The sequence below is a fragment of the Fusarium verticillioides genome, chromosome 5, assembly GCF_000149555.1.
Source record: "Fusarium verticillioides 7600 chromosome 5, whole genome shotgun sequence".
In the NCBI taxonomy this organism is placed as follows: domain Eukaryota; kingdom Fungi; phylum Ascomycota; class Sordariomycetes; order Hypocreales; family Nectriaceae; genus Fusarium; species Fusarium verticillioides.
Window position 1 is genome coordinate 1,776,962 of NC_031679.1, and position 13,988 is coordinate 1,790,949.

Consider the following 13,988-nt stretch of genomic DNA (forward strand, 5'->3'; position numbering starts at 1 on the left):
AGCAGGGTAGCAGTATAATACCCAAGGTAGGCAAGGTGGCTTGGAATGAGATGACGATAAAACGAGATAAATGCATCCAGGAGAGTGAGATCCTTGGCCAGGATTTGGATTGGCATTTAATTGTTCAGAGAATGTCCCCATATTCTATCGCGAATGGTTGACGTTCCTCGATGTGCATCGTTGGGTTCGTGAAAGGCTAATAAAGTAAGGGGACGTTCCTGAGGTATTGCATTATTAACGTCCCCCACCCAAAGACAGGCCACCCCTACAGACTGGCCACCTTTTCCCACTACTTTCCTAAAACTTTAAATCTCTTAAATAAATCTATATATTAGTAATAAAATTATACTAAAAATAGTATTATATATATTATTAGCTATATTATTAAGAAAAAAATACTATATAATTCTATTTTAACTATATAAAATTAGAGAATTTTTAAAGTAAGTTAAACTTATATTATTAAAGAATTACTAGTATTTACTAAGAAATCCTTAATAGTTTAAAATCTTCTATATAAAATTAAAAAAAATACTTAAAAAATCTAATTTTTAATCTTATATATATAAAAACTTAAAATAATTTAATTTTTATTTTTATAAAGTAATATTACTTAACTAGCTTATATAATATATATTTTAAATATTTTTATATTAAAATTATATAAAAATAAGGGTTTATATAGTAAATAAGTTATATAAATAGTAAAATTTATTATTATAGTAATTTTAATTTTATAATAAAATTAATTTAATTAATAGTAACTTTATATCTATTTTTTAGAATTTAATATTTTATTTTAAAAAAACCTTAATATTTAATAATATTAAACTTTTAAATTAAAATTAAAATTAATAAAAATATATACTATAATATAATATTTTAAGATTTTTTTAAGATTTTATAACTATTATATAATAAAGAGCTTATTATAATAGTATTTTTATTTAATTAATTATAAGAATTATTAAAAACTTATTCTCTTAACTACTATATAGATTTTATATAAGATTATAAATAAATTTAAAAAAGTATACTATATAAATAAATTACTTTTAAAGTATATATATTAATAGATATATAATAAATGCTTTTTGAGCTTATATAAGCTTATATGACCTTTATTATAAAATCTTTTATTTTTCTTATCTGTTAGTGTAAGGTGGCCAGTCTGTAGGGGTGGCCTGTCTTTGGGTGGGGGACGTTATGAGGTTACATGTTGGGGGAGGATACATCTGATAAGGGTAGAATGAGCCCAAGATACAGGTACCTTCCATCCACTTAAATGGCGGTAAAAGGCATCTCGACAACCGGTATGGGACCTCCACCTCTGCCCGCATCTCATCCAGGGACCAATTTCAAAGCTCTAGTAGCCAATCAAACTGCCCGTCTACCGCGTCGAGATCCGCTGTCCACTGTTCATTATCAACCGATGTTCTTCACGAGGCCCCTTCCACCATATCAGCCTCTCAGGTGCCGTTCTTTAGACGCTAGAGAGTGCGATGCCCGCTCCCTAAGGGGGCGCCCTAGCACGCAGGTATTCCCCATGCCTCCTTCCGGAACTGCCAGTGGCCGCCTAGGTAGGTTTAGTAGGTGACTAGGTACCTACCTATAGCAGTGTTCCATGAACCTAAGGGAAGGCCATCCCCATCCAGAGAAAAAAAACACAACCTTACCTAAGGTAACCAACTTAACGACTCCATCTTTTTATTCTACTCCATCTCGCATCTTACTGTACCATCCCTTTCTCGGGGTGTCCACCGCAATCGATCACTCCAGGCTCCTTTTCGCCTGTCGCCAACCGCACACTGCCTCTTACTTTGATTCTGTCTGCTCTCTTGCACTTCAATTCTCTTGTCGGTTCCGGAATGAGGTAGCCGTTCGAATGCGCTCAGCTCCCTGACCGGACTGAGTCTGTGCCAGCAACCCGACCCCGTGAAATCCACCTTCGTCGCATTGCCAGCCACGCCCCTCGACCTTGGACCCCATGAGCCGCGACCACAAGGCACCTGCTGGGCCTCGACCAGCCAACTTTTCTCCAACGCGATTGTGAGCCTTTTCCATCTGACATTTTTCTATTTGTTTCGTTCATTTTGACCTATTGGTCAATGCATGTTCTGGCGTACCGCTGTCATCGTCATATCCAAGTCTTTGATCGCCCTGCATTTCTGCACATGGCCAAGCTGACCTTGATCCCTTTGTGACAGGGGCAAAACCGCCAACGCTCAGCCTCGACCACATATCCCCTCGACGAACCCTGGCTTTGCCTCCGACGATCCAATGCTCAGCGCAACTCCTTCCAACAATCATTCCATTTTTTCTTTTAGTCGCGATGGAGATTCAGGTCAATTAAACGACTCGACTGCCTCTTTCGATTTCTTGCCCTCTGTCAGCTTCGACGATTTACAGAGTAGTATCGAATCCGCTTCAACAGATTTCAAACTGACCCAATTCCCGTCTCCCAACGGCGAAGGGGGCATCCTCGATACGCACGGGGTAGATCACGCCAGTATGTCTTCTAGATCTCAAGTAGTTCCATCATCGAATGGTGCTGCCACTAGGACTGCCGTCCAAACCAACACTCGACCCTCTCGATCAGGCTCGCTCCTGCGACGACCTAGTAACTCCAACAGACCGCCTGCCAATACCTCTGGTGCTTCTGGTCCGACTGATCATATCCACGGGCCGGGCGCTGCACGCTCTCGTCGACAAAGTCAATACCCGCCTGTCTCCAATACCGTCGTGCCGAAACCTCCTCGAAAGTCGATCGGCCCAGGAATTGTTGGCGATGGGGATTATGGAACCCGACCTCCCCAGAAGCGACGCCCCAGTCTCTTCTCCGAAGGGACGCCTACGGGCTCGACGAGAGCTTCCATGGACGCCAATTCATTGTGGCTCGATAATACAAGAAATTTCCCCAACTCAAGGGCTGCGAAATCCAAATCAGTACAACCGCCACCACGACCAAATCAAACCAACCTTGGTCTTGGTAACACCCTCACCCCAGAGCAGAACCGACACTCTACCCTGGCCCCGCGATCACCTCGGGTCGGAGGCCGATTGAGCACGCCGTCCTCCGCCAACAAGAGGGTTTCGATGATGCCCGGCGCCCACCATTCATCACATGCGACTGGCCTCGGCGCGAGGACAATTAGTCCCACTGATACAAGGAGGATGAAACGACTCTCGACCATGCCGCAGTCATTGAGTCTTGGTCAGGTTTCTACCCCTCCGCCTCCACCACCAGTGTCGATGAACAATCAGCCTGAGAGAGCTGAATCGAAATCGCCTTCTATGATTCCGAGACGAACTTCTGGTACCCCATCATCCTCGAGAACTACGCCAGACCTCCACCGTAAATCATTCAACTCAAATCTTTCAGTTAATTCAGGCTTCAGCCTGAACTCGGCCAGAACATCGACTGGATCGCTACACCGTATATCTGGTTCGTCATCAACGTCGCGCTTGCCTGCCCCAAAACATACCACAGTCCACAATCCTATTCCGATTGACGATGACGAATATGTTCCGCCTGTCCCTGCTATACCGAAAGCCTACGAGTCGCCGAAAGACTCGCCAGCAGACACTTATTTCATGGAGAAGAAAAAGACCGCGCTCAGTAACATGGATGCCATGGGCATGAACTCAAACTCTACTGGAGTCATTTCTATGCCTGTCTTTCCTGAGCCTACAAAGCTTCAGAGAAAGCCCAGCGCGCGAAAGAGCTATGTACCAAGTGTAGCGGCTGAGCCTGATAGCAAGGCCACTCCTCCAAATAAGCGACATCTGCAACCTCTAAAACTACCACCAATTAACCTGGGACCTTTGAGCACCCCAACTGCTAACAAGATTGCAGCATTGCAGGACCACAGCAGTGTAGAACGGCACGAAACTCCACCACCAGCCCGGCAATTGCCAAAGACGCCCACAACCCCTATGACGGCTTCCAAAAGCTCCTTCTTTGCTAAGAGTCGCCATGGCGATACTCCTGAGCTTCCCTCTCTTAGGAGCAGCAGTTCAGTTCATCACACACATCTTACGCCTACACCCCCTGACGCTAGTTCGACCGAATCGTCGTTAGCTTTCAAGGAACTTGATCACAAGCAAAGCATGTCACCTTTCTTGTCATCCTCGTTACCCAAGGGGGGCGGAGACCATGGTTTCTTGAAGAGGTCTAAGACGGGAGCCGACTTCATGACTTTGGATGAAAACATGTTCCAAGATCAGATCCACCAAAAGCCAACGGGTTCTCGTGCGCCCAAAGAAGCAGAACCAACTCCCAAATCTCCTCAACCGGAACCTTCGCTGGATGAGCCACAGACACCCTCCTCGATGAGCTCTATTCGACGAAAACTCAGTCTTTCTTGGAAGCGTGGGAACTCCAAGAGCAACATTACTGCACCTACAGATGTGGTTGAGAAAGCCAGCGCGAAGCAGCCAGAGGAACCTATGCCTCCTCCCAGGATCCCCATCTCCTCCACTTTAAATAACCTGTCAACTCTCAAGCAAGCCAGTCCTTCCCCAACCGTGAAGCAACCTCCTGGAGGGTATCTTGAGTCACGGAGGCGAAAGAGCTCTGGTGGAAGCCTCAATGGGTTTATATCTCACGACAAGACAAAAAGCGAATCTTGGACTGTGAAGAAAACAGTGCCAGACCCTTCAACAATGCCCGTTGGTCGAAATACCTCGGTCATGCAGAAAATCCTTCGCCCCAGGAATTCTTCTGGCATGTCGAAGGGCCCTGACTCATACTCTGCAGACCTCGACAAGGACGATGTGGCAGCAGAAGAAGAGATGGCAAAGTTGGGTTCCAGGCGCAAAGAGACGGACGTTGCTGCTAGAACCCTCGACGCACTTAGAAAGCGAGCCACCCCCAAAGAGCGAGTTGGCGCCCACGAAGCTATTCGCATTGCCATGCTCAATATTTATGAGAGGGGCGAAATTGTGGACTATACCGATGTGTACTTTTGCGGGACACAGAACGCCCACAAGGTTGTCGGTGATCTCCAGTCTGACGCACCAAACTTTGGATATGATGACGAGCGTGGCGATTATTACATTGTGCCTGGAGACCACCTTGCATATCGATATGAGATCATTGATGTTCTAGGAAAGGGAAGCTTTGGACAAGTCGTCCGATGCATTGACCACAAGACTGGCGGCCTGGTAGCTATCAAGATCATAAGGAACAAGAAGAGATTCCATCAACAAGCTCTTGTGGAGGTCAATATTCTGCAAAAGCTTCGTGAATGGGTAAGCTACAGTCATCAATTACCCTTCAATATCCATGCTAACTTGGTACAGGATCCGAAGAATAGGCACAGTATGGTCAACTTTACACAAAGTTTCTATTTCCGTGGTCATCTCTGCATTTCTACAGAATTACTGGATATGAATCTATATGAGCTCATCAAAGCCCACGCTTTTAGAGGATTCTCTATCAAAATCATTCGGCGCTTCACCAAGCAGATTCTCAGCTCACTCAATCTGCTCAAGCAGCACAAAGTCATTCATTGTGATCTCAAACCCGAAAATATTCTCTTGCGACATCCTCTCCATGCGGAAATCAAGGTCATTGACTTTGGCTCCAGCTGTTTTGAGAATGAGAAGGTGTATACTTATATTCAGTCTCGCTTCTACCGTTCACCAGAGGTCATCCTTGGCATGACCTATGGTATGCCGATTGACATGTGGAGCGTTGGCTGTATCCTGGCAGAACTATATACTGGAGTCCCTATTTTTCCTGGGGAAAACGAACAAGAGCAACTTGCTTGCATTATGGAGGTCTTTGGGCCTCCTGAGAAGCACTTGATTGAGAAGAGCACTCGAAAGAAGCTTTTCTTCGATTCAATGGGCAAACCCCGTCTTACAGTATCGTCTAAAGGTCGCAGACGTCGCCCTTCTTCCAAAACTCTAGGCCAGGTGCTCAAATGCGATGACGAGGTCTTCATAGACTTTCTGCATAGGTGCTTACGTTGGGACCCCGAACGACGCATGAAACCTGAGGACGCGATTCGGCACGAGTTCATTACTGGGCGTAAGATGCCCGTCCCTCGTATGCCGCCAACTCGCGAATCATCACCCATGAAGCGGCATAACACAATTTCGACGCCGAGGCCTCTGCCAGAGCCTCCAGGTGCTGGTGCCAAACCCCCAACGTCTCTGCGAACCGGAGCCAGCCCTCACAAACTAGTCTCTGGCGGTGTGCGAAAAACTTCCGGGACCACGGGGCCTATCGGCTCAATGCCAACCAAACGAATGAGCGCCGGTACGACTGGGCTCGCACAAGGAGCAAGTAGCTTGCCTCGAGCTGCTGGTAGGAGTGTGAGTGCGAAGCAGGACCTGGCCGCTGCGGGTGCAACAGCCGCAATGAGTCGACGAACATAGTTTTTATTTGGAGGATGCCTTTTTATCATGATTGGAGTTTAGGTTGCAGTAAACATTCTGTTCTGACCATTGTGCGTGCATCTTTGGGTAACCGTTACACTATGCAACGACGTTGCCAGGGACAGTTTGACTTTGGTCTTCGCCGTACAAACCAAAACCGCATGGATCTTAGCATTGTGGACAAGGCATGGAGGATGCAGAAGAGGGAAGATGGGTTTGGGGCACATGATACATCTCGAACATTTATTTTAATCCTTGTTACCACGCCTACACGATGGCCAAAGACGCCCGCTTTCCAACCCCTTTGTGATGGATCTGCGGGAGGCAAATTCGTGACACAAGGAGACAGCGATTAGTGAGTCAACATAGCTTGGGAATGGGCGGCAACTGTTTTGGGGAAGCGGGTATATCACGAGATTTGACGACTTGTTTCAACTCAACTCAATAGATGTCGTTGTCCGTATCGAATCGGAGAGTATAGAGGTCAAGGGGCTCCCAAGAAGGGTTCGGACACCCAGGCAGAGTATGGCTAACACCAATGAGCCTTCCAGGCAGGCAACCAGATAACTTTACACATAATGGAACATTCGAGACTAGACTCATTGTTGACTCTTGATTATTGACTGAGGCCTCCCTTCCATGAGTACAGTTATTGGTGCTTGTGCAAGACTCGCTAACATGTACGACGTCAGATGCTTATTTGATCGTCAAACCGCTGAGTTTCCGAAGCTCGAAGGATGGGACAGTTTCGAGAAACGTCGCCGCGGTTGCAGATCAGCCTTACGCCTTATGATGTGGGACAGATGACGGGCCACGCCCGTGATCACGAATAGGATCGCGGTTGCGTCAAAATCAAAAGAAGAGGCGCGAGGCACGGCGGCAAATGTTGTGCCAGGGGGGTTCATGTAACGAACGGTCTTGTGCTAACTGTAAGCGGTGACATCTTTCGCTGGGAGGGAAATATGGGTAGGGTTGAGGATGTAACCGCATCGGCAAACAGCCGCGCCGCCAAACACAAAGAAAAGGCCAGGCGATGGTGCAGGGAGCCATGCATGCCCCCTGATCAATAACGTCGGCCCCGGCGAGTGGGAAACAGATAGTCAGAAAGGGTAGATGTGAAAATGATTAGCAAATCAACAACAGGAGCTAGGCTCATTATAATATTAGAAACAGGTCCGGCCGAGAGTTTAGTCTGATATCTGTCACAGTAAGGTAAGGTAAGGTATGCTTAAACGACTGTATGTGTGCCGGTGGGTTTATGAGTCCAAGGCAGACTGAGCTGAGTATGAGTCTCCCTAAAAAGAATCAAGATGCATAAAGGTGGAGTCATTAGAGTGCCTTGCGTCTTATCGTGATAGGTATGACTTTTTTAGGCGTCAAGTAGTCACTGTAACAGAACAGATGAGGATTAGAAGTTGTCATGATACGGCCGAAGGTATGTTGTAAGTGAAGCTTTCTCCGCCGGCCACTCCGGGAGGCGCAGCCCGTGGGGTATGCGCCACTGCATGCCCCTCTCCTATAGGTTCTCGGACGAGGCTGAAGGCCTTGAATCGCTGTGCGACATGACTGTGAGGTCATCAAACCCTCCATGACGATGATCGTAAGCCGTCAGGGCCGTATTGTGCGTTGAGTAAAGAATAGATCCCACGATATGATCATGACACTCTAAAGCCCCCAGACTATGCGCAAAAGCGCAATGTTTTCGTGTCGTATAGCAGCAAAGCAGTCTAGGCAGACGAGGAGTGAGCATCTTGGACAACCATCCATGACAACGATGGAGGGCTCTGGCTTGCGTTCGTCCGTGCTCGCTCGCTCGTCATCTGCCTTCTGGCCCAGCCAGACTGTCTGGCCTTTACTTGGCCAGTCACTGGAGCCCTTTTTTCTTATCCTGCATGCGGTGATGCTCCAGCCTGTGCTGTTTCTGATGCCTGTTCACGTAGCTACCTATGACTCCTTTTTTTTTTCTTCTGGTTCTGCTTAGGAGACGTCTGACTCTGGCACTCAGTTTCAACCGTTAGCCAGGGTGTTGGCCAAGAATAACCTTACAGCATTCAGTATTCCGAGAGAATGGGTACACACTAATTACCATGGATGCCAATAATAGTCTTATCGCGAAGTTTGGAGAACTTTGGAGGAAACATGTGCCTCAAGACTTGATTCCCAATCAGGACCAGTTGGTTATGCTTGAGCCAATTGAGCACTTTCTTCAAGTGGTGGTGTCTTTGGCAAGACATGCAACGGCAACGGACCGTCGATGGTGGTGGCCAAGTGAGACATTGTGTACAGTAAGGTAGTGACCGATCAATTAATTCTTGACTCTGTGCGCGTTCTAACAGATTTAATTATCGCTCACGAAATTGTCATGTAACAGTCAACGTTAGCCTACAGCTCGAGACAACTTGAGTCTCCTGTATAGAGATATATTACACTGTTGAGCCAGGAATGCGTTAGACGCATCGTAGATGTGATGTGGCCCATGCTGTGCGTTACAACATATATGATCTTTCCTACTCAACTGAGGACTCAGAACACTGAATTCTCGTCGTTCACAATCAATAACTACGGCACGGCACGTCTTCTCAGGGCCCCAATATCAGCGAACTCACTGCCTGGAGCCCACGTGAGGTGCCTAGGTACCTACCTAGGCCAGAATGCTGACCTAAGAAAGTCAGATGCCTGTTATCCTACTACCTAGGTATGGCCGCGGCAGGGAACTCTGGTTCCCGTTCCAATAGGAGTTCGGGTTTCGCTTTTGGGTGAGACAGACTTGAGGCAGGGAGCGGTGAAATGTTCGGGAACTTGTCAGCGTTATGAGGCAACTGTCCAGACGAGTCGAGTGTGAGACAACGTACCTGAGCATCCAGAAAGCCACCAATGCAAGGCTGGGCCGGCTGCCTCCACACTTGGATTCAATGAGTAAAGAGTCAATGTCGAACTGTGTGCAGTAGTAGAGTAGGTAGGTAAGGTAAGGTAGTCTAGTGCTGACTGGCCAGTCCTGAACAGTACTCGGAAGACTTTCAGGGATGATGGTGGTAGTGTGGATGCATGTCAGTTGCGCGGAAATGTTGTATGACAGACTTGTTTGAGTGAGGTGTGTGTGTGCTCAGTTTCCAACACTTTGGTCTTGGAGGGGGGGAAGTCTTGGTCGATCTGAGACCATCAGACGTTCACTCACTCGATGGGTTCCCCAACAATCAAATTACACTTGCTCCCCTAGATAGGTAGGGGCTATATATTTCTTTACAAGCTGCAACAATGAGGAACCCACATGCAATTCCATGCCCCTCTCAAGACTTTGCGAAGACCACAGTCCATCACCAATAAATCATGAAAACATTATCAGATACCACGGCTCCATGTCTTAACAACCCAAGTGTGCACTCGTGAAGAGTGCAAGCATTGCCGAGGCCTGGGGTGGGATGCAGACACAGCCTTATGATGGACAGGGGACCCTGTCGCTATGACTGTCAGCAGGTGATAGGGCGGGTAGTATTCTTAAAGTTGTGGTTCCGAATCTGATTCGTTTCTACCGTTTTCCATCGATATCGGCTCATAGGGTAAGGTAAAGTAAGGTAGGTACGGATACCTAGGTAATATTGGAAAAGTCGTAGTCCCAATATGACAAGTATATCTCGTCTTGGGGCCATATCGACTCGAGGCCCAGCAATATGGCCATCTAGGGAGCGGGCGAATGTTTGGTTATATCCATCTGAGCTATTGTGCTGTAATGGAACAGAGTTGTGTTATCATGATGTCCAAAATATCATCTATGGAATCGTGAAAGAATGAGTCCCTCCCTGGGTAACGATCGAGACCCATACGATTCTAGGCCCGCTAGCCGGTAGCTCCCCGACTCTAATTTGAGATGGTGGCTTTTCACTATTGCACGCACGGTTGGAATTAGCTAATGCTTGTCGGTATGAAACAGGAAACTAGAGAAACCACATCAGATTCCAGGGACTCCAGTGCCCTAGCACCGGGACGTTGGGCGCAGCAAGGCCTGCCCACCATCACCATAAGTGCCGAGCAGCAAGGGTTAGCGCTGAGCAGTGCTAATTACATTACTGCGTGTGACGCTTCCTCAGGCCTGACACATCCATCTTTGTATCGATAAGGTATTGTAGCACTCATGGTATTAGGTATATGGAAACTTGACCTAGGTCACTTATTCGGTTAGGAATCATTCAAGATTGGATGGCAGGCGGACGGTCTGCATTCCCGATATGGCGTTCAGGCGTCATTTAGTGATATTGTGGCTGGGGGATTTGCTGTCGTGTTTCAAAGTCCCATTGTGCTGCCTTTGGGGAAAGAATTGGTGTATAGAAAGGAGCAAGCGTTGTTACTCATTGAGGACGAGAATAGAGTCTCTGCCTGATCTGCCTGTTGATATTTCAGGGCACGTGTGAATGGATGGCCTAGGTATGTTAGTGCCTGGTAGACTAAGTGTCACTGTAAGTCGACTTTTCAATGGGGAACAGGAGCCAGGCGAACCATTGCCTTGAATGACTAACTCTCCAAAGTCCCCTAAATTTTGAAGCCATTCCGTAATTTAGTAGGGTAGGTACTTTCTCCACGTACCTTACCTACCTTAACGTCCCAATCCTCCTACGTACGAACGAAAAGACCCTGATTAATACATCCTCGTCATATCCTCCATGAGCGCATCTCATCCCTTGTCATCAACGCTGTGCGCTTCTGTTCTCTTGGTAACATGCCCCAGCGCTTCACATACGTCATAAGTCTGCACCTCTCGCCAATATTCATTGATGGTGGTGCTTCTCTTACGGTAAGAATATTCATGGTTGCCGTCACAAGCTTTTGAAGTCACCCTCGGCCGATCAAGACAAAGTCGTTCAGTCAATCCGCTCTTACATGCATGCAGCTACGATACGTACAGGAGGTACCACCATGGTACCATGCAATGCGGTATGATGGTGGAAGAGGGTGCAATTTCAACTATCGCCATTGCATTGCATCACATTGTTTCCAGGTCTGTAACCCTCCTCTTCAGCCCTGCTGCAGGTCAATTCAACCTCCCTGTCTCAGGCCAATTGATGACTCCTCACACCGAACCCAGGAACCACCTCCAACCTATGGATAGAGTTGATCATGGCCCGTCACCGCCTATTCCCTGCACTTGCTAACTAACTATGCTGTATGTAAGGACTATGGGCCTTGCACTACGGACTACCCCTGCACTCGCCGTTGGATCCCTGTCCGGTTGATGCGGTACGGGTACCCAGTAGCCAGGCTCGTTCATCCACACCTACTGCGTTGCTGCGCCTTGAGAGCAAGCCCGTGCTTTCTCAGTCTCACTCAATGGATAAGTTGAGTTTAAGGCATGTTTCTGGCTTCCTTCGGAACAAGAACCACCCGATGAAACAGAGGAAATCAGAGCACAGGGCACTTGACGCACAAGGTCCTAGAAGCCATAGCCTCCGAAAAAAGTAAAGCCCCCAAATTCAAAGGTCCTTTAGACCCCCCTCCCCTTCCAGGCCCAAGGCATCTTTGGTCCTTCAGCGGTGGGTCTGCACTAATTATCCCAAGCCTGCAATAGACGCGCCCCAGCCTTTGTCACCTGTCAAGGCAGTCAGACTCAACTTGCGGCTATTGCTCTCACGCACTCTTACTGGCGTCTCTGGCGTCACTGGTGCCTTGACACACATCCTGGTGATGTTCTCGGGGAGTGTTGTTTGTCAAGAAAAGCCCCGAACCGGGGCGTGTCTTTATGACCTTCGATGCTCTCGTCCAGGCTCCAAGCAGGCCTATAAGGCTGCGATGCCTCTTTGGAAGTTAATTGTCTTATCCTCACTTCCTATCTCTATGTTCATAAGATTCATAAAGCAAGCGATTCTCCATTGATCCTCACTGTCTTGCCTTCAAGCTTCATCCTTCTTGTTCAGTGCCCCTTGCCTTCATTACGAACTCAGACCACGAACGATTTCCTCCTTTGTTGGTTCACATATTATATTAGACATCTTACTGGGTTGTGCAATTTCCTGTCTTCTAAACCAACCACCAGGCCAACAACTTCACGGCCCACCACCACAACCATGTGCTATCAACTTGTCGAGCTCTATTCGGCCTGCCGATGCCCCTACTACACCCATGCTGTTGATCGCTGTGCAGCATACGGCCGCCCAGGCCATCCTATCCAGCAGCGAACGATCCTCGTTGGTTACCTATGCTCTGCACACTCGAGTCATGGTGCTCAGTATGCGTCACCACATAGCTACTCCGACAGTGGCTACCACAGTCGTTACTCGAGCTCAAAGAGCTATCGATGAACGATTCTGTCTTCGGCAGTGGGATCTTGCTCTCCAAGACTCATAATATTCAAGTTCGACGATTGGGTTTTTTACCTTCTCTCCTGCAACCCATCGCAGCTCTCCTTTTTGTTAGCAGGATTTCGTTGGACTGGTGGGGTTCCGAATGAGGTTCACCGCTAGGCATATCCTTTTTGCAGACTTCCTGGCTCTATCGTCGCCCATTGGGGCCTCCTCGTTTTGTGGATGGCCACTTTTGTTATGGAGATCACAGCAACGTTGCCGAGGGCCTGGGAATGAGATATGATATGGACATGAAAACGATCACGACGGAATGCCTTCTTTTCGGTTGGGGAAAGCAACTCGCATTGCTGTTCCCCCTTCACAGGCATTTCTTTCTTTCTTTCTTTCTTTCTTTCTTTCTTTCTTTTGACACATGGCATTGTTTTCTTGAACCTGTCGGTGGTTCTTTATTTGCTGGTCGGCTACAGTATCCATCAACGGAGGGAAAATCTCTCAACTCACATTGTCGGATGGCGTTTATTTATTTAGCCTTTTGCCCCTTTGCACAGCGATGGATTTATTCGTGCGACTTCATTTTCGCTTGGCTGGAAACAAGTCAGGATACAGCGACATTGGACTACATCTTGGAACAGCAGGTGCTGAGAGCCTCGCGGCGATTTTAAACGGTGGGATTTCTATTCTTGCGCATCATGGGTCGAGACATTACTGGTAATAAGTCTCCGCCCCCGGACTACGGTACTGCGATTTGTCTTCTTCTTCTTCTTCTTCTCCATGGATGTCTTTTTTGACAAAAGACGATTCACATCTTAGGGTCACTGGGACTTTTATCACGGTTTGCATTTGAACTGGCCGGGCTTGCTAAAATGCTTATAGCATTAAATGTGGACAAGGGATGGCTGGCCATTATTTCGTTTCTTTTGGAGAGGTGATCTTTCAAAATCTCCGATGTATTCTTTTTGTTTTCATACTGCATCACCTGGGCTTATAACAAAGCATTGATTGCAACAGTCACCCTGGTCATGTAGTACATATGTTCTTGACTTAGGAACTGGGTTCCCAATCGAACAACGAGCAACAGGAAGTGTAACGTTGAACGTTCCACAATATGGAAAAACACAATTTAACCTCTACTCAATACTCTCAAACTCTTCTCGTGAATCAAAATAGAAAGCATGATGGGTGCCTATTTTACTGAGGCTCAGTTTCAACTCATCCTCGCGATCATCAGGCAAAGTGGGTCATATGAAGTCAACTTCTCCACAACTTCACAACCAAGCCTTGAGAGCCTCGGTTGAAAGATACTGTATACGT

At 47.3% G+C, this 13,988-nt stretch overlaps 2 protein-coding genes across 3 annotated transcripts; both read left to right on the forward strand.

Moving 5' to 3' along the window:
• Positions 1 to 1,613: 1,613 nt before the first annotated feature.
• Positions 1,614 to 7,571, forward strand: FVEG_02817 (CMGC/DYRK/DYRK2 protein kinase). 2 transcript variants are annotated; one of them, XM_018890317.1, is made up of 3 exons: positions 1,614 to 2,049; positions 2,208 to 5,253; positions 5,305 to 7,571. In XM_018890317.1, exons 1-3 carry the CDS (start codon positions 1,988 to 1,990, stop codon positions 6,385 to 6,387), a joined length of 4,191 nt encoding a protein of 1,396 aa, XP_018746612.1. In that variant the 5' UTR covers positions 1,614 to 1,987; the 3' UTR covers positions 6,388 to 7,571. The 2 variants fall into 2 exon arrangements, with proteins under 2 accessions (XP_018746612.1, XP_018746613.1); XM_018890318.1 differs by having other exon boundaries at positions 1,614 to 5,253.
• Positions 7,572 to 11,067: 3,496 nt separating this feature from the next.
• Positions 11,068 to 13,874, forward strand: FVEG_15135 (hypothetical protein). Its single transcript, XM_018904243.1, has 2 exons — positions 11,068 to 11,173; positions 11,270 to 13,874. The coding sequence occupies exon 2, from the start codon at positions 12,950 to 12,952 to the stop codon at positions 13,337 to 13,339; it is 390 nt and encodes a 129-aa protein (XP_018746611.1). The 5' UTR covers positions 11,068 to 11,173; positions 11,270 to 12,949; the 3' UTR covers positions 13,340 to 13,874.
• Positions 13,875 to 13,988: the final 114 nt, after the last annotated feature.